The sequence below is a fragment of the Miscanthus floridulus genome, chromosome 6 (genome assembly GCF_019320115.1).
Source record: "Miscanthus floridulus cultivar M001 chromosome 6, ASM1932011v1, whole genome shotgun sequence".
NCBI classification, from domain to species: Eukaryota; Viridiplantae; Streptophyta; class Magnoliopsida; order Poales; family Poaceae; genus Miscanthus; species Miscanthus floridulus.
Genome location: NC_089585.1, coordinates 142,786,414 through 142,806,539, shown reverse-complemented (window position 1 = coordinate 142,806,539; position 20,126 = coordinate 142,786,414). Strand labels below are relative to the sequence as shown.

General features: G+C 43.2%; 1 protein-coding gene and 1 pseudogene across 2 annotated transcripts; both read left to right on the top strand.

Moving 5' to 3' along the window:
* Positions 1-5,351: 5,351 nt before the first annotated feature.
* On the top strand, positions 5,352-13,896 carry LOC136457202 (ABC transporter B family member 20-like; annotated as a pseudogene).
* Positions 13,897-14,135: 239 nt separating this feature from the next.
* Positions 14,136-19,643, top strand: LOC136457203 (vacuolar fusion protein MON1 homolog). Of its 2 annotated transcripts, XM_066457248.1 has the most exons (15): positions 14,136-14,619; positions 14,717-14,796; positions 14,903-14,974; positions 15,072-15,111; positions 15,243-15,344; positions 15,475-15,596; positions 15,701-15,833; positions 16,410-16,501; positions 16,575-16,656; positions 17,518-17,582; positions 17,691-17,978; positions 18,055-18,146; positions 18,804-18,868; positions 19,046-19,156; positions 19,229-19,643. In XM_066457248.1, exons 1-14 carry the CDS (start codon positions 14,236-14,238, stop codon positions 19,139-19,141), a joined length of 1,713 nt encoding a protein of 570 aa, XP_066313345.1. In that variant the 5' UTR covers positions 14,136-14,235; the 3' UTR covers positions 19,142-19,156; positions 19,229-19,643. The 2 variants fall into 2 exon arrangements, with proteins under 2 accessions (XP_066313345.1, XP_066313344.1); XM_066457247.1 differs by having other exon boundaries at positions 19,046-19,643.
* The last annotated feature ends 483 nt before the right edge of the window (positions 19,644-20,126 follow it).

Genomic DNA, 20,126 nt, shown 5'->3' with positions numbered 1-20,126 from the left:
CTCCTATCTTATGTATGTGATTGAGCAAGTGTCAGGCATCTGGTTCCCCATAGATTCCAATCACAATCTCCTCAAGATTTTCAACAAGACATCTATTATCGCTATAAGGGAACTAAAGAAGAAAGCTAACAAAGCCAAAAGCAAAGGTGTTTTGGGCTCTCGCTCTCACCGTGGTGCTTCACCACCTGCTCCTTCTTGCGCTTCTAGTGCTGAGCCGCTCTCTTCTTCCACCTCTGATAAGAAGCCTAGCAAGTTCAAGTTCCTCATGCCCTACATGTTTGGACAGTGCTATGCTAGTGCTCAACGCAAGCATGACATGCAAGAGAGGCTCTATCATTTGGAGCAGTGGGCTAGTATTGAGTCTCCACCTCTGCCGCCATTTGTGCCTCCATGTGACCCACTGTCGCTTTATGATGAGGCTTGTGCTGCTTATGAGGATGATGCTTCATCTCGTCCGTCGTGGCAAGAGCATGGCTACTACTAAGATGAGGACTACATCGCTAGAAGATGATGACGATGACAATGATGGTGATGACGATGATGATGGTGATGATGAGGATTATGTGGATGAGTAGTCATTTCTTTCACGCTGGCCTACCCCTTTTGGCACTTGTTGACAAAGGGGGAGATTGAAAGCTCTAGTTTAGTTTTGAGTAAATTGATGAAACCCTAAGTGCTAACCTAGTTTATCAAAAGTGATTATGAGATAGGTAGCACTAGTCCAAGTGGTGGAGCAAATGAAGATCATGACATGATGATGGTGATGCCATGGTAATGATCAAGTGCTTGGACTTGAAAAGAAGAAAGAGAAAAACAAAAGGCTCAAGATAAAGGTATAAATGGTAGGAGCCATTTTGTTTTGGTGATCAAGATACTTAGTGAGTGTGATTACATTTAGGTTCGATAGCCATACTATTAAGAGGAGTGCTACTAGATGCTCTAATTTATTGCATATGCATTTAGGATCTAGTGGAGTGCTAACACTCTTGAAAATGTTTATGAAAATATGCTAACACACATGTGCACAAGGTGATACACTTGGTGGTTGGTACATTTGAGCAAGGGTTAGAAACTTTACCGACGAAGTGTCCGCCCGTAGAGTGCAGATAGTCCGACGGTGCCACCAGCGCCCTATATAGAAAAGACAGGGTTTTATAGACTGCACCGAACACTGGGCACACAGTGACCAGACGCTGGGTTCAGTGTCCGGTCAGTGACAACAGTGAGCAGGCGGTCTCGGTCTTGTGACCGGATGCTGGTGCAAAAACTGACCAGACGCTCAGGGTCTGAGTTTGGTTAGTACTGACGTACGCTGACGTAGGGCGCGCAGAGGAGACATTAAGTGACCGGACACGTCCGGTCGTGAAACTTCACGATTGGAACCTTACTGGAAATGACCAGACGCTGAGGTCTAGCGTCTGGTCACTTCGCTGCAGCGCATCCGGTCATCACTTGACTGTTGAGATCGGACGATCAACATTTGAAGAGAGGGGACACGTGGCGTTCATCGCACGACCGGACACTAAGGTCCAGCGTCCGGTCAATATGACCGGAGTGTCCGGTCACCCCGTGTTGTGCCGAGTGAAGGGGTACAATGGCTCTATTTCGTGGGGGCTTCTATTTAAGCCCCATGGCCGGCTCAAGCTCACTCTCTTGGCCATTTTCATTGACATAGCAACCTTGTGAGCTTAGCCAAAGCCCTCCCGCTCATCTCTATCTTTGATTCATCATTTTTGTGAGATTGAGAGAGAATCCAAGTGCATTGCTTGACTGATTGCATCTAGAGGCACTTGGTATTCGTGTTTCGCTGTGGGATTCACTTGTTGCTCTTGGTGGTTGTCACCACCTAGATGGCTTGGTGCAGCGGAGGAGGATTGGCACGAGTTGGTGATTGTTTCGTGGCCATCTTCGATGATTGTGAGGGGATTTGTACCTTCTCCGATGGAGCGCCGAAAGGTAACTCTAGTGGATTGCTCAGTGTCATCGAGTTACCTCACTTAGTGGGTAGGTTCTTGTGGTGTCCAGTTGTATGGATGAGGTTCATGCAATACCTCTTAGCCGCTGAACCACCAAGTATTGGTCGACACAACTGGAACGTAGCGTGTTGGTAAGCACGTGAACCTCGAGAGAAAATGGGTTGTCTCTTGCCCTTTGGTATTCTCTCGGTGATTGACTAAGTATTCATCTTATGGTTGGTTCACTCCTCTACGTGGTGGTATAATCACCCTACTCACTCATTTATATTCTTGCAAACTAGTTATAGCTAAGCTCTTTAGTGTAATTAGAATTGAGAGCTTACTTTGTTGTTTTAAGTTCATTTAGTGGAGCTCTTCAGTGTAGCAAGTGTGAGAGCTCTTAGTGAGTAGTAATATAGCAAATTATGTGTCTAGTGATCATAGCAACTAGAATTGTTGGATAGGTGACTTGCAACCCTTGTAGAGCTAGAGCAAGTTTGCATTTCGCTATTTGTTATACTAATCAAATTACTCTAGTCGGTTTGTAGATTTTTTAAATAGGCTATTCACCCCCCTCTAGCCATATTAGGACCTTTCAGAGTGTTAGGACTTTGATCTATCTATGTAATAGCCTAGTTGGTCGCTTGTGTTTGAGACTTTAAAACTTTTAGCTTGTATGGACTATGTTATGTGGTGGCACGTATGTGATGGATAACTATATATGTGTTTGTGATGGATGATCATAGGACAAGTTATGTTTATCTATCTATTAGCTTGTGCTTGTCTCTACTTGTGATGATGAATGTTTTATTTTGGATGGGCATGTATTGCTTCAAGTTCCTACTTTAAGATCTTGGCCATCATATTCTCTTTCACTTGTTGTGTGAATATAACTTGTTCATATTGCATCTCTTTTCCACTGGATATATATTTAGTTCACATACACTTGTTGCACCCCACTGGATTGCAAAATTTAGGGGAGCTTTTGTTTTGATGTATGCAAATCATGTATAGATGATTCTCATTGAAATTTAAATCCATCATACATCAAGGGGGAGCTCTTCATAAATTTTGGGGTTCAAAAGCTTTAAATTCTTTCATTCTTATAAAAGCCTAAGTTGGTTGTTATCAATTACTAAAAAGGGAGAGACTGAAAGTGCATTTGCCTCCTATGTGGTTTTGGTGTATTGATAACATCCAAATTAAGGACTAATGTGATCTTAATAGGATATGTCGTAGCTATTAGTCCCATGAAAGATTCAAAGAGTTGATAAAGATAAAATGGTATCCCTCAATTTCTCGAAGTTAAAAAGGTGGACGAACTCAAAGCGCTCTCCAAAGTTTACATGTTATGCTTTTGAGTTTAGGCATGTCCGTACTATAAAGAGGGATACGAATTTAGGTGGTTTGAGGAAGATAGAGTGCTCAAGTATAAAAATAAAATCAAAAGAGAGACACTCTAATACTTTACGAGCATGTAGAATAGTTTTAGAGACTTTTGGTGTCACAAGTCCCGATGTAAGTCAGAACTCTCGACCGTCAGAAGTCCTGACACCCAATCACTTAGCCTGTGTGGTGACTGCGGTCGTCGAAAGTTCCAACGTGAGTCGGAACTCTCGACCGTCGGAAGTCCCAGCTCAGGTTGGGAGTCCCGACACCTATTCACCTGGTTGCCCTGGAGACCGTGCGCGTCAGAAGTCTTGACGTACATCTAGAGTCTCGATCGTCGAAAGTCCCAACGTACGCTGGGAGTTCCGACGTTGACCTGCTCATAGTGCTTTGACCTAGCTATGAACAGTATTTTCTATATAGGTCAAAAGTCACGAGATCTACATCGGAATTTCTGACGTAGATCTGAACGGTTAGATTTCTACTATGAGTATAAATAGCTCTCTCCTCTCTTATAAACGTCACTCATTCACTACTCACAAACTTTCGTCCAAAACTACTCCCAAGCTTTCAAGACTCCCCTTCTCCTCTCCCCTTTGCTCTAATCTTCGATTCCCCTAGGGTTTTGAGTGAAATGAGAGTGGATTGAGTGAGAGCATTACTTTGGCAAGCTTGAGCACTTGATTTCTTCGTCAAGCCAGTTGGATTTACGCTATTACTCTTGGGGCTTTGCCCCTAGCCGGCTAGGACGTCACCCTAGAGCTTCCATCTTGTGGAAGAATCTTGGAAAGTTTGTATTACCCTTGATTTCTTGGTAGAAACCTTGATTGACCATTGTGGTTGCTTTGAGAGAGGCAACGAGGTGAAGGAGACTCCGATCTTTGTGGTCACCTCAATAACGAGGACATAGGAGCTCTTTTGTGGGGTTGCCAAACCTCGGGATAAATCCTTAGTGTCCCGCGTGCTTGTTGTTGTTGTTGTTGTGATTTGCTCAATATTACTTGTATTTATTTGTCTCTCTCTCAAGCTCTTTCTAGGGTGTGGACTCGATCTACGATTTGGAGGCATTTCAATGTTAAGGGAGTGACCCAACATCTTCACCTAACCACTGGAAAGTGGGGTTGTAAGATTATTTATCCGTAAAGTTAAATTTGGCACTGCTTAGTAGTTCACGTAGGTGTCAGGACTTCTGACAGTTTGTGCCGGAACTTCTGATGACGTTGGGAGTTCCGACCCAGACTGTCGGGGCTTTCGACATTGGATGACAATTTTAAACTTAGCTTTTGCAGTAAATTTTTAGATATACCTATTCACCCTCCCTCCAGGCATTATTAGATCATTTCAATGTCGTCGTTTGGAAACCTAATTCTTCATATTGTCATGCCGAGAAAATTGCTGACACCGTAGTTGTCGCTCTCATCTTCGTCAGAGTCGCCATGGAGAAACTAAATCTACCCTACATCTTCGCTGTTGCCGGAAAGGAGAGGAGACAAATCCACAATACCAAGAACCTTGATGGAGAGACACTATTCGAACTCGATCTACTTCCTCCGGCCTTCAGCGAGTTGACGGAGGAGGAAGAGGGGGGACCACCATCCAGTGATGGTGGAGACGAGGGCCTACGGCTCCGCCGCCCTAGGGGAGACCGTGAGGAGCGAGTAGGTCATGCGCTCGTTTTTTAAAAAAAAACGGCGTCAAATATGCTCTTAGTGAAGAGTCTCCTTGCAAAGTTATAAAAAAATACCAAATTCCGATAATAAAAATTGAAACCTCAAAAGCAAAAACTCAAGTAGGAACTCGTACCTAAAAGTTACAAGGGGGAGAAAAAGAAAAGGCACAAACTCATCTTCGTGGTCTCAAGTCGATCCTTCTCCTCTTTGACTTGACTCGCATCAGCCTTAGGTTGTCCGCCAACCTGGACCTGGACAAATAATAATTAACAAAAACAAAGAAGAAAGCCAGAAAGAAAAGGTAAAAGATCCCACAGCGGTAGTCACACAGGCACGGCGCATGCTGCACGCAGCACACAGCGCAGTCAGTCAGTCCCCAACGGCCCGCCGGCCGCCACCTCCTCCTCCGTTCCCCCAGCGATCCGGCGGCCGCGCGGTCTCTCGTCGCCCCCCAGAGCTCCCCTTGCTTGACCCACCCGCCCCCTACTCAACTCAACACCGCAACTGCTTCTCCGGCTCCCTCCTTGCCGGACCCAGTCTCCTAGTCGCGTCGCACACCGTTCAAATCTCTCGCCCCCGCCGCAAGCGTAATCTACTGACTTCCAAGCAACCCTAGCTAGCTCTGATCCGGCCGGCGCCCATGGTCTCGCGGGGACTCTTCGGCTGGTCGCCGCCCCACGTCCAGCCGCTCACGCCCGTCTCCGAGACCTCCGAGCCGCCCGAGTCGCCCTCCCCCTACGCCGCCGACCTCGGCCTCGGCCTCGGAGGGGACGGCGCTCCGCCGCCTGACGACGACGCACAACCGCCCTTAGACGATGCCGACGACGACCCCGACCCGCCGCCCGCCGCTGTGCCCTTCAAGCGCCTCTTCGCCTGCGCCGACCGCCTCGACTGGGCGCTCATGGTCGCCGGCAGCCTCGCAGCCGCTGCCCACGGAGTCGCGCTCGTCGTCTACCTCCACCTCTTCGGCAAAGCTATCAACTCGCTTCATGCCCATGGGCGGCATACCCACGACCTCTTCCACAATATCAACCAGGCAATTGCATATGCTCTCTTCGTTCCTCTTCTTACCCACGCTGCTAGCTACTTCTACTTGCGAACAACACAATCATTGTTTCTAATCGTTCCTTTTTCTTTGAGCTGTTTCCTAATAGTCGCTGTTTCCTCTGCAGCACGCTTTGTACTTCCTCTATATAGCCATTGGCGTTTTCTTTGCTGGATGGATAGGTAAGACGAGTTTATACATGTTTGGCTGTCGCATGATATGTTAACAAGAGTGGAAGTAAATCAACCAAATCTCTCATATCTACAGAGGTTTCGTGCTGGATTTTGACCTGGGGAAAGACAGACGGCAGTTATTAGATCAAAGTACGTTCAAGTCCTCTTAAACCAAGACATGAGTTTCTTTGATACATACGGCAACAACGGTGATATTGTCAGTCAAGTACTGAGTGATGTCTTGCTCATTCAGTCAGCTCTGAGTGAGAAAGTTAGTTCTTGTGCCAAACCTTCCATGCTCAATTGTCTTTCGGTCATATATATGGTTTACTCAGTGCTTTCGTAACTTGTTGTTTTTAGGTTGGGAACTACATTCACAACATGGCTACATTTTTTGGTGGTCTTGTTATTGGTCTGGTCAACTGCTGGCAAATAGCTTTATTGACATTAGCAACTGGGCCCTTCATCGTTGCTGCAGGAGGAATATCAAATATATTTCTCCACAGGCTTGCAGAAAATATTCAGGATGCTTATGGTGAGGCAGCAAGCATTGCTGAACAGGTGTGTGGCATACCTGATTTTGCAATTTGAGTACCCTTTCTTTCTTTTGACTTCCCCAAAACATACAATATTGACACAAATCAAGTCTGAATGCTAATTTCCCAGGGGAAAAAAGTTTTGAATGCTGGGTCATTATATTAAACAAGGATAATCTATTAAGATAGATTGAAAATATTTCTCAAAACTGTCATTATTTTTCAATGAAGATCGCCTTTGGACTGAACGTAATTCTTGCTGCTATATACATTTTCTCCATGATACTAGTTAAGGTTGTGACACAATATTGGCAAGTTAAATGTATTTTTAAAAAGCAAGCTTTATTCAGTTAACAGGATGTGCATAATCAGGTATGAAGATTGGACCAAATGAAGATTTTATCTAATGTCTATTATTAAATCATCCACCAAACTGCACTTATATGTATGGTCGCATAATTAGACTCAAGGATCTGTTTAACTTACTTGTAGGGGTGCACCATTAGGCTAGGTTCCTCTTGAATTTTGAAAGCTCCACAAGACAAGGGTAACAGAAACAATAAAAGCATATATATATATATACATATAAAAAAAAACTCGACCGGGGGGGTTAAGACTGCCCCCGCAGCATTTCAAATAAGAAGAAGGACCTTCTCACCCGGCCGAGAAAACCCCCGAACCCCCGCCCCCACCCTTACACGGTGGCTTTCCGTCGCCCAAGTGAGAACTGGGCCGGTGCCCCCCCCAGTGCTTTGGTAATGGGGACGGGCGAGGGGATTTTTTTAACCTCAGCCTGAAATTCGCTCCCACAAGGAGTCGAACCCAACCTGAGGAGTGCCGCTGGGTCACCTAACCGTTTGAGCTAGGCGCCCTTTGGCTATATATACATATATATTTTGGATAATGTCTGCATGGAGCACATAGGCCTTGAAAACCAGCAGACTTGTTTTAAGTCAGGCAATTACTTGGTGCATTATTTTAGCTAGGAAAATCTACTGTTTTTGTTCTACTGGTTTATTGGAAGCTCAAACATAAACTAAGCATCAGTGCTTGTTTTGCAGGCAATCTTGTACATTAGGACCTTGTATTCCTTCACAAATGAGACCCTTGCAAAATATTCTTATGCTACTTCACTTCAAGCAACACTGCGCTATGGAATCCTTATAAGTTTGGTGCAAGGTCTTGGTCTTGGATTTACATATGGCCTTGCCATATGTTCTTGTGCCTTACAACTTTGGGTTGGGAGGTTCCTTATCTCTCATGGAAGAGCTAATGGCGGTGAAGTTGTAGTAGCACTGTTTGCTATTATCTTATGTGGACTGTAAGAATGTAGCTTTTAAGAGTTTGTTTTTAGTTAAATTTAAAATTTTACCCTAATATTCATCAAGGCTTTTGAATTCATTGTAGTGGACTTAATCAAGCAGCAACAAACTTCTATTCCTTTGAGCAAGGACGTATAGCTGCATACAGACTATACGAAATGATAAGCCGTTCAACATCTACTGTGAACCAGGATGGCCGTACCTTGTCTTCAGTGCAAGGCAACATCGAGTTCCGCAATGTCTACTTCAGTTATTTGTCCCGCCCTGAAATCCCCATCTTAAGTGGATTCTACCTGACTGTACCTGCTAGAAAAACTGTTGCTCTTGTTGGCAGAAATGGTTCAGGAAAAAGCAGCATAATTCCTCTAATGGAACGCTTCTATGACCCAACCTTAGGTATTATAGTTGCCATCTATTAGTACCTAGTATTTATTTTTATTTTTTACATCAATTATGGTTTATGATTACCTGTGGGGCTATGCTTATATGTTACAGGTGAAGTGCTTTTGGATGGGGAGAACATAAAGAATTTGAAGCTAGAGTGGTTAAGAAGCCAAATAGGACTTGTGACTCAAGAACCAGCTTTGTTGAGCTTGAGCATCATGGAAAATATTGCATATGGTAGATCTGCCACAACTGACCAAATTGAAGAGGCAGCCAAAACAGCTCATGTGCATGCTTTCATCAGTTCACTAGAAAAAGGATATGAAACACAGGTTCTACACCTGCTATATCACCGTTGTCTATTGAATTGCGCTTTTTTTAGCAACTGTAACATGGTTATTTGATTAAAACTAAATATGACATAGGTTGGTCTGGCTGGCCTCTCTCTGACAGAAGAACAAAAGATAAAGCTTTCCATTGCTCGTGCTGTGCTCTCAAATCCATCAATTCTTCTACTGGATGAGGTCACTGGTGCTCTTGATTTTGTGGCTGAGAAAGCAGTCCAGGAAGCACTAGACATTCTAATGCTTGGGAGGTCTACCATCATCATAGCTCGGCGCCTCAGTCTTATCAGGAATGCTGATTATATAGCAGTAATGGAGGAAGGCCAACTTGTTGAGATGGGGACACATGAAGAATTGTTAAACCTTGATGGTCTTTATGCAGAACTTCTTAGGTGTGAAGAAGCCGCAAAACTTCCAAAGAGGTTTGTCAATCCATCCTCTTGCAAGCAGCAACTTGCTGATTCCTTGGCTCTGTTTTTTTTGTTCTCAGTCAGAACGCGGCCAACTTTCTTGATTCTCTCTGCTAATAGCTGATGTCTTTGTTTAGTGTAATTTTCAATGCCAATGCAGGCATGTAATTTTCAATGCCAATGCTAAAAGAAAATCTGCTTAACTGACATCATCAGTTTTCAACTACCTTATTTGCTCTATCTTAGTGGTTTAAATACTTCAATCATGCTCATTTTTTTTACTTTATTTTTCTTCAGGTACCTTGTCATATAATGGTTGTTCTTTGTTTTATGATATGTCGATATGATGCACTTTCCTCATTTAAACCATTGCAATCTTTGAGTTTATGTTTACCTAGTAAATGTGGTAACTTCATTACCACTATTGCTATTTTATTCTTATTATTCATGCTAAACTAGATGTATGGTTTGGCGTGCATAATCTATATACTTTAATTGTCTGTGCATTTGCTTTTGTTTAATTGTTACTTGTGACCTGCATTAGCCTGCCTACAGCAACTTTGCTTAGAATTTAATGGCTTTGTTGCAAGTGACTTGCATTTTGAACTTACGTTTACACAAGCATTAGGGTTGAGTTGTTTGTGTGAAGCATTATGTCTAAATGGTCAATAAAGTTTGTAAAAGTGCTGTTAGCTTCTAATATATATTCATAAATTGCATGGTTAGGACCACTTTAACTATTATTATGCTATTTTATGTTGGCTTCGATGTAATTCAGCTCTTTAGATGCACCTCTCTTTAGATGCACCTCTTTTACATAGCTACATTAAATGGGAATTAATACTTTGTTTTATTTATTCGCTAATGGGACCTAAGTTTTTTCTGGGCTAATTGAGACAATTTTCCCTCTTGAACTGTTTCAGAACACCAATAAGAAATTATAAAGAGCCAAGCTCCTTCCAAATTGAAAGGGATTCGTCAGCAAGTCACAGCTTTCAAGAATCTTCTCCAAAGATGTCAAAATCGCCATCACTTCAGAAAACACATGGCTTTCTCACATTCCGAACTTCAGATGCCAATCATAACTCACATGAATCACCAAATATTCAAAGCCCCCCTTCAGAGCAAATGGCAGAAGCTAGACTACCAATGGTTGCTTCTGAGAGAGCTCCATCCATCAAAAGGCAGGACAGTTTTGAAATGAAATTGCCTGATCTCCCCAAAATTGATGTCCCGCTGCACCGACAGTCCTCAAATACATCAGATCCAGAATCTCCAATATCTCCATTGTTGACTTCTGATCCAAAAAATGAGCGCTCCCACTCAAAAACTTTCAGCCGACCTCTCGACATATTTGATAGTTTTCATGCTGAGGATTTCAAGCAGCAGCACACAAAAGCACCATCTTTTTGGAGGCTTGCAGAGCTTAGTCTTGCAGAATATTTTTATGCTCTGTTAGGAAGTGCTGGCGCTGCTTGTTTTGGTTCATTTAATCCTCTTCTTGCTTATACAATATCTCTAATAGTAGTGGCCTACTACAAAATAGGGGTCCATGATGTACATGCCGAAGTGAATAAGTACTGCTCATTCATTGTTGGCATGGGTATAATTACTGTACTAGCCAACTTCTTGCAGCACTTCTACTTTGGTATAATGGGAGAGAAAATGACCGAGCGTGTCAGAAGGATGATGTTTTCAGGTATGACTGTCTTTTCCTTTATATTACTTTAATACTTTTGTAGTCCCATAGTTGATGGTGCAACCTCACCTCTTATAAACTATCTAGTTCAACATCCGTAGATAAAGCACATATTCATGAGTATCTAACACAACACATAATGCTGCTAAGTTCTATTGTGTATAGATTATAGTAAAACCGATGTTGAAATATCAGACTTCTCACATCCTGTTTACTGTATTCCAGCAATTCTGCGCAATGAAGTTGGTTGGTTTGATGACGAAGAAAATAATGCAGACATATTATCGATGAGACTTGCAAATGATGCAACATTTGTCCGCGCTGCTTTCAGCAACAGACTTTCTATATTCATTCAGGATACATCGGCCATTCTTGTTGCACTTCTTCTTGGTATGTTACTACAATGGCGTGTTGCTCTTGTTGCATTGGCAACGTTACCCATCCTTATTGTTTCTGCGGTTGCACAGGTTAGCTCTCATCTATTTCAACATCCAACATGATTTTACTATGATTCCTCAACATATTAAAGTCTATTATATGGAAGTAAGCCTTTCCTTACCTGTATGGATGTATTTTATTACGACGCTCTCTCTCTAAGTTTTGAAGTATGCAGTTTATGGAACTTAATGTGGAATAGCATCAAAACTTTTTTTTCTCGAACATGCAGGAGAGCTGCACATCTTTATATTGTAGAGAGAAGAAATAACGGTCCCTTACAAACAACCTTCCCATCTCAACTATGAGACAAGGAAGGGTTGTTGTACATCACGAGTTAAAACATCCTGAAACAGAAATGAAAAAATTACCCGACCTCTGACCTGGACTAATTAAACTAGTCCTGTAGCCTGACCTAAGCCCAACTCTAGAAGATTTCGGGCTCCAGCCAAGCACCAGATTCTCATCTCCTCCTGGAAGTAGTAATGAACATCGGTGAGAGGAGAGGTGCCATTAGAGACACTTGTTCCTTCGAATCCACAGAATCCAAGCACCCAAAATCACAGCATTATTAAACCCCTTTCTTTTGGCCTTATCAATCCTTCAATTTGCCTATCAATCCTTTGAATAGCATCAAAACTTAATCTTGCAGTTACAGATAGGCTGGGCTAAGGTCACTGTGACAGGTCTGACAGTACCTTTTGTGCTTCTAATAACTTTGAAAAAAGTGAGACTTCTAGTCTCTATGAAACTGAAAGATATTTGATAGCATGCAGTATTTTAATACCTGCTTCAAAAAGCTTCGTAAACCTCCTTGTCGAACTGCTTAATTGGGCTCACACTTGGGTGCTCTTCTGCAGAAAATGTGGCTTTCTGGCTTTTCCAGAGGAATTCAGGAGATGCACAGGAAAGCTTCTTTGGTTCTTGAAGATGCCGTGAGGAATATCTATACTGTGGTGGCATTTTGTGCTGGTAACAAAATAATGGAACTTTATAGATTGCAGCTTGGTAATATTCTCAAGAAAAGCTTTATTCATGGGATGGGCATTGGTTTTGCCTTTGGCTTCTCTCAGTTCCTTCTTTTCGCATGCAATGCACTTCTGTTGTGGTATACAGCCGCTGCTGTGAAGGATGGACATCTCAGTCTCGTAACCGCTGTCAAGGAGTACATTGTCTTCTCTTTTGCGACTTTCGCACTGGTGGAACCATTTGGCCTTGCCCCTTATATACTGAAACGCCGGAAATCCCTGACCTCAGTATTTGAAATTATTGATCGCGTACCCAAGATTGATCCAGATGATGCCAGCGGCCTGAAGCCCCCTAACGTGTATGGGAGCATTGAATTCAGGACTGTTGATTTTGTCTACCCTACACGCCCTGAGATGATGGTTTTGAGTAATTTTAGCCTCAGAATGAATGGAGGACAAACTGTTGCTGTAGTAGGTGTATCAGGATCCGGGAAGAGCACGATAATTTCTTTGATCGAGAGGTTCTATGATCCAACTGCTGGGCAAGTTTTGTTGGATGGCCGTGATTTGAAGTTGTTCAACTTGAGATGGCTGCGGAGCCACATGGGGTTGGTTCCTCAGGATCCTGTTATATTTTCAACAACCATAAGAGAGAACATAATATACGCGAGGCACAATGCAACTGAATCTGAGATGAAAGAAGCTGCCAGGATCGCGAATGCCCATCACTTCATCAGTAGCCTGCCTCATGGTTATGATACACATGTGGGAATGCGCGGGGTGGATTTGACTCCTGGGCAGAAGCAGCGCATTGCCATTGCTCGTGTGGTGTTAAAGAATGCTCCCATTTTGCTGCTTGACGAAGCCAGCTCCGCTATCGAATCTGAGTCGAGTAGGGTGGTCCAGGAAGCCCTTGACACATTGATCATGGGGAACAAAACAACGATTCTGATCGCGCACAGGGCAGCGATGATGAAGCATGTGGATAGCATCGTTGTGTTAAATGGTGGTAGGATTGTCGAGCAGGGAAGTCATGATTCGTTGGTGCAGTTGAATGGTTTGTATGTGAAGTTGATGCAGCCTCATTTTAGCAAAGGGTTCCGCCAGCGTAGACTAATATAGCGGGTCTGGTAGTAGATGGTGTACATTAGCCTGCCCGTGGAGCTAAGCTAATCAGCTCTGCTTGACTGACCAGATGTCCTATGGCCTTTTTTTTTTTGGTAATCACTAATTCTTCTTTCTTTCTTTTTTTGTATTTGATGATCATGAGCCTGTGAGGGTGTTAGGTTGGGTGTAGTTTTGTTTAGTTTATTTTCTTTTGCGGGAGTCTTTAGAATGTACTCTCCTACATTCTTGCTGATGCTGGGCGTGAGGTGTAGTTTGGAACTGGAAGTGTAATTGTAATCAGAGCAGTGGTGGAGGAGGAAGCGGGTATTGTTTTGCAGTAACTGTCTAGTAAGCATGATGGTGGTAGGAGATGGTTTTGTGGTAGGCAGCCTAGGATAGGACCATTGTAACCTCTTGTGATTGTTATTTGCAGAAAATTCAACTACATTTTCCCATTTACACTATTGTTTTTTCTGGTGTGGAATATTAAGAAGATTGCTGTGCTTGCTTAACTCTATCTATATACTAAAAATAAAAATAAATTAAGCGGTGAAGCAGCTCGAAACAGGTAATAATAACTAGCCAAAACGGAAAGGCCAGTAGCTGGTTGGGCCTGAATGGTTGTGTGGGCCTGGGCCCAGGAGGCAACACCGTCACCAACAACCTGGTCAAACAAGAAGGGCGGATGCGGGATCCATCTGACATCTTCTGAAGTTCTGATCCCTTTCCTTCCCTTTCGCGGGGAGGAGGAGAAGGGCACGAGGGGAATTTGTTGGAGGGGAAGCCTGGAGGACAGCCATGGATCCGCCCAACCCTAGCCCCAACCCCACCGATGATGCCCCGTCGCCCCCAGCCGAATCCGCAGCCAGGCTCGCCGCCCTTTCCCTTCGCGGCACCAGGGACCTCCCCCCGGACTTCCACACCGCCGAGATCCACGACCTCGACGACGACGACGACGACGACGAGGGCTGCCTCACCGCCGCGTCCAGAGGCGGGAGCAGCACCTCCGCGTGGAAGGAGGCGCCCGAGGGCCTCCACGACGATGACAAGGATGGGGAAGACGTCTCCCAGCCCAGCCCCAGCAGCAGCGGATACGCTGGCGAGCGCGGAAGCAGCCTCGATGATGACCCCGACCCCGAACCCGCCCAGGATTGGCCGCGCGACAAGAAGCATCTCCACGAGGTGAGCTCATTACATTACACACCTTCGTCGACCCCCATCACTCGGACTTTGCCCCAAGTGGCAGTGGGTCACCAAGCCTGCCGCTCTCATGTTTCAGGACGATGCTTCATCTTCCTGGAGGAAGAGGAAAAAGCATTTCTTCATCCTGAGCAATTCTGGCAAGCCAATATATTCCAGGTATGGAGGAACAGGAACTAAGCCCTTACATACAGTGACGCTACATCTACTATGCACATTTCCCCAACCAACCGTAACCATGACAACACACTGTTGCAACTTTCAGGTATGGTGATGAGCACAAGCTAGCCGGATTTTCTGCTACATTGCAAGCAATCATTTCCTTTGTTGAGAACAGGTATATATATGGCCTTGTCCTTGCGTTTGTTATAGCAATGGCCTTACTTTTCTGGCATTCTTTAACTCTGGTCTCACCTTATTTCCTCTCATTCCAGTGGTGACCATATCAAATTTGTGAGAGCTGGCAAACATCAGGTCCGCTTGCCTTCCTTGTCACATAGTGGCATATTATATCTTACTTTAGATTGTAAGACATGCTTTATTCCTTCATTCAAGACGAATAATTAATGCTACATGCTACTAAGTTCTTTAACGCTGCCTTTCAGATAGTTTTCCTTGTGAAGGGGCCAATATATTTAGTTTGTATAAGCTGCACGGAAGAGTCATATGAAGGATTGAGGGGGCAACTAGAGCTCATGTATGGTCAGGTGCTTCCGCTGCTGCATTCATCTCTTGATACTATTATTTCTTTACATGGACTTTTAGCCTGGCTAAATGTATGCAGATATGCCTTCTCCATCCTTATACTGATATGTCTCTGAAAACATGACTTTGCAGTTGTTGCTTATTTTGACAAAGTCAGTCAATAGGTGCTTTGAGAAGAATCCCAGATTTGATATGGCAACATTGCTTGGTGGCACGGATGCTGTTTTCCTATCTCTTATACATGCATTCAGCTGGTCAGTCAATTTTTTCCTTTGCTTGGGACTCATTTTATTTTTATGCCACATAAGTGTTTGGACATTTAGCACTCACTGGGAGTCTCATCGAAACAACTGTACAGGAACCCTGCGACTTTTCTTCATGCCTACACGTGCCTTCCTCTTGCTCAATCAACAAGGCAGGCAGCTAGTGCAGTTTTGCAGGATGTTGCTGATTCAGGGGTTCTATTTGCGTTATTGATGTGTGAGCACAAGGTTCGCCCAACTTGATGACAGCTTGCACTATGATAATAATTATATAAGGCTTGAAAACCACAAATTAAGTGTTGAAGTTCATTCTTTATCAAATCCGGACACGTCGTTGATATGTAGTGTAAAGCAAGTTTCCATAATAGTTATTTATCAGCACACTTTATGTTCCACTTGCACCTTCAACAGATTCATACATAGGTGTGTTTCTATTTTGTACTGTGAATCTGTGTTTCTAGTTATCTGTGAACACACTTTAGGTTCCACACGCACCTTCTAGAGGTGCATACATCTGTGCACTTATTTTCTTCCAGTTATCCATGTTGACTTGTCCTTTAGATGTATCTATGCTAAAATTCTATGAATTTCTGTGTAAGGCTTGCTACTTGTGTAGAGATACAACGGTATATGATATCTCTAGTCTCTCGACTCAAATTAATAACTTGTGCAAGGTGAATGGATAAGGATTATGCTCCTGCTCTTACTACCACTGCATACTATCTTTAGGGATGTTTCCTTTTTTCGTTTCCCTAGTTCTGTTCTTTTTAATGTTTCTTATATATCATTCTCGATTATTTTCAGGTTATTAGTCTTGTTGGAGCACAAAAGGCAACTTTGCATCCTGATGATATTTTATTACTTGCGAATTTCATTCTGTCCTCTGAATCTTTTAGGTAATCATGACATACTCTGAAATGAAGGATATTAACCTTGAACAATGTTCTTACAGTTTGTCTTTTTATGCAGAACTTCAGAGTCTTTTGTACCCATATGTTTGCCAAGATACAATCCTATGGCCTACTTGCATGCTTATGTTCATTTTTTTGACGTGAGTGAAATTTATACATGTGAATAACTGTATTCATTTACCATTCTTATCAGCAAGAGATACATTGCTAACAAGAATAGGTACATTAGGATAGCATTTGGATACAGGGATATAGGGAGTGGGATAGGGAAACGGAAATGGATGAACGGCTAGGATTAAATGAGGCGTAAAGAATGGATGGCTAGGATACAATATTACCCTTTGGAGGGTGGGATATCCCTATCCCCATCCCTATCCCAATCTCCATCCAAACACCACCTAGAGGTTTATGTTTTTCATTAATAAAATGCGGACAACTGTGGGGTTTTTTTTAATCTCAGACTACTTGGGTGTCATCTCGAGCTTGTGCAGAGATATTTTGCATTTCATAGTCCCATGCTACCACGACCTTTATTGTTCTTGCTGAACTCTAGCTTAGGAATTGTCAATACTGAATGCTGACTGATGACAGATTAGGGGATTTTCATCAATACCTCCACTTTAGGGGGACTCTTCATCTATACCACCAACAACAAGCTAGCCAATGACACGTGGGGTCTGGTTCTACATGTGCGTGTTTTTACTGGAGTTCGAGAGAAATTGAGTGCAGTATTGGCAGTGAGATGAGACTTTGAAAATAAAAGAATACAGGGACTAAGGTAGATAACTAAATCAATCTGTTGAGGATCTGAACAAGCAGTAGACCACAGATAAGAGCAGATTGAGACGTTTCTTCCCCTGTTTTAGTGCACATGATATTGGACAAAAATGTAGGAGTAACAAGGAATTTGACCTCAGCCATTCGTATGCACAATCTCTCTTTTCTTAACTGGTATAGAGGCTAAAAGCATTGCAGCTTAAATGTGGGTCTCTTCTTTACAGGAACATACATATGTCACTTTGCTTACTACACGATCAGATGCCTTTTATGATCTCAAAGATTCCAGGTGAGCTAGCCAATAAATGACTACATGATTTGGATTTCACGAGGTGTCCGAATGTGTGCCACCAAAAATTGAACTGACATAACCTATACTTTTGTGAACAATGTCTAGGGCCCACATTCAAAATGTTCTCTTGAAGTCAAATGTCCTCATTGAAGTCCAAAGATCTTTACATGAGAATGTATTGCGTGTTGAGGATCTCCCAACCGACCAGTCTTCTCAATCTGCATCACACCCTCCAGAGTCCTCTCGAGACATGAGTTCACAATCTTTGTCTTCTGAAATGGCAATTGGAGGACCAGGTGGACTCTGGCATTTTATATATAAAAGCGTTTACCTTGACCAGTTTGTGTCATCAGAATTTCCCTCACCCATAAGTAATAAAAAGCAGCAGAAGAGGTATGAATATTGACGCTACTACACATTCACTTCTATAATAGTGATTCTTCTTTGTATGACAACCTCATATGTGCAGATTGTACAAAGCTTACCAAAAATTGTATGTATCCATGCATGATAAAGCAACTGGTCCACACAAAACTCAATTCCGAAGAGATGAGGATTATGGTAAGTCGATTGTAACACCCGCACTAGCAACAAAATACTTGTGTACTACAGAAAATTGTGATTCATTTTTAGTAAATTTGGATGCTCAGTTATTCTAGAAAGCATGCACATTCCATTAGCTGCTCTTTCAAAACCACCGAGATTCTGGTATATACTCATCAAGGCCAGGTAAACTATGGCAATACTCCATACTATCGTAGTGACTTGACTGGAGAAAACTGATTGAACTGCACAGTACACATGTGGCTATGTGATGTCACAAGAGTACTGGGTGCATCTATCAGTGTCAGTGTCTGCATATAGAGGGAGGAGAACGGGGGTGGGGACTGATGTATGGGGTAGTTGACTAGTTGCAGAAGTTTGCAAATACATTCCAGTTTTCAGGGTGCTGTTCATTTGTGTGCTGGAGCTAGTTATCTCAGATAATGGTAAAGAATGGCCCACTAGAATCGCATGGTTCCTCCTGTTCATCTGTACCTGTTTAGATATCAAATGCTTGGTAATATGACGCAGCAGAGAAATAATTTATTATGAAGCATCCTGTGCAGTACATTCCCTGTCAAGATGATGTCAAATTCGCTTGCTCTATTGAGTTTCATAATCATCTGGGTACTTAATGTGACAAATTGTTCATTTACCTTTTCCGTTTTCTTGCAGTTCTATTTTGCTGGATAACCCAGGATTTTGAACTATATGCAGCTTTTAATCCACTGGCTGATAAGGTCAGTGCATGTACATTCAGTTGTTGATGCTGAGGGTGCTTTTTATTTATTTATTTATTGGATCATAGCACAAGACAGCTGCTGTCATCTTTGTGTAGGGCTAAGGGCGAATGGGTTAATGCAGTTATCATGATTGTATTGGGATAATCATCTAACTTGGATTATACTTGTTTGCAGACTCAAGCAATCAAGATGTGCAATAGAGTATGCCAATGGGTGAGGGATTTAGAAAATGAGATATTCGTGTATGGAGAGAGCGCCCTTTCCTGGTGATATATTGTCCTGTGTGTAAGTTGATATGTCTATGTTGCATTTTTTTATTGAAAGTTTTTGATGGTTGATGTACTTGTACCGACACAGGCAGTACCATCGTTGTTGGGGAGGTATATGAGGGGCTGGGTTTGTCACTCTGACATTTTCTCAGGAGAGGTGCTCCTTTTGGTTTTTGATCTGAATGCTGAATTATTATATGTACGGCGCCATTTCCTATCTGTTTGTAGCAGGCCGTTAAGTTGTATCAATTTGGGAAGGATCTGTTCTGCGTGTATTAAGGGAAAGGTTAGGTTAGGAGTAGCAAGTAAAGCAGTCCTAGCTAACCTCTGATTGTGAAGTGAAGAAGTTGCATGGGTGGTTGAAGGGGTGTAGCCGAGGCATCTGCCCGCTGGTTTGTTTATAGAGGGGGAGCATTTGCACGTTGATGCAAGTCTGCTTGGTTGACTCTGTTGAGCTGCGTCCTATATATTCTGGACGAGGGAACCGGGCTGAGTTGATTCAATCAATGATCTAAAGAAGGGTGGCCTTTTATTTACAGACGCTATGATCTTGTGATTGCATGGTTGTAAGTGTGTCTGACGAGCGAACATGCAGCGCGTCTAACAGTCCTTGTTTGAGACTTGTGAGCAACCAAACTCCCAAGAGGAAGTGTTCTCTCGCTTGAGTTAACTCAAGTTAAAAGCCTGGATGCCTCAACAAAACTAACAATGGCGAATGCGAATTTTTAACGAAAGCTCGGAGAGACGAGACGATAGCTCCAGGCCCGAATGCAAGACGACGACCCTTGCAGCCGGTGGTGAGGTGGAAGGAGGAGAAAGACAGACTAATCCACGTCCGTGGTCGGCGCCCCCACCAGCCGCTAGGAGCTCCCCAACCAATTGTTCCTCCACGTGGCTCATCTGCATTGGCCGGGAGGCCCGCCCCCCATATGTTTGTTCTGTACCTCGGTAGTCCCAGTGCTATTGGTGGTGTAGGGCCTACTAAA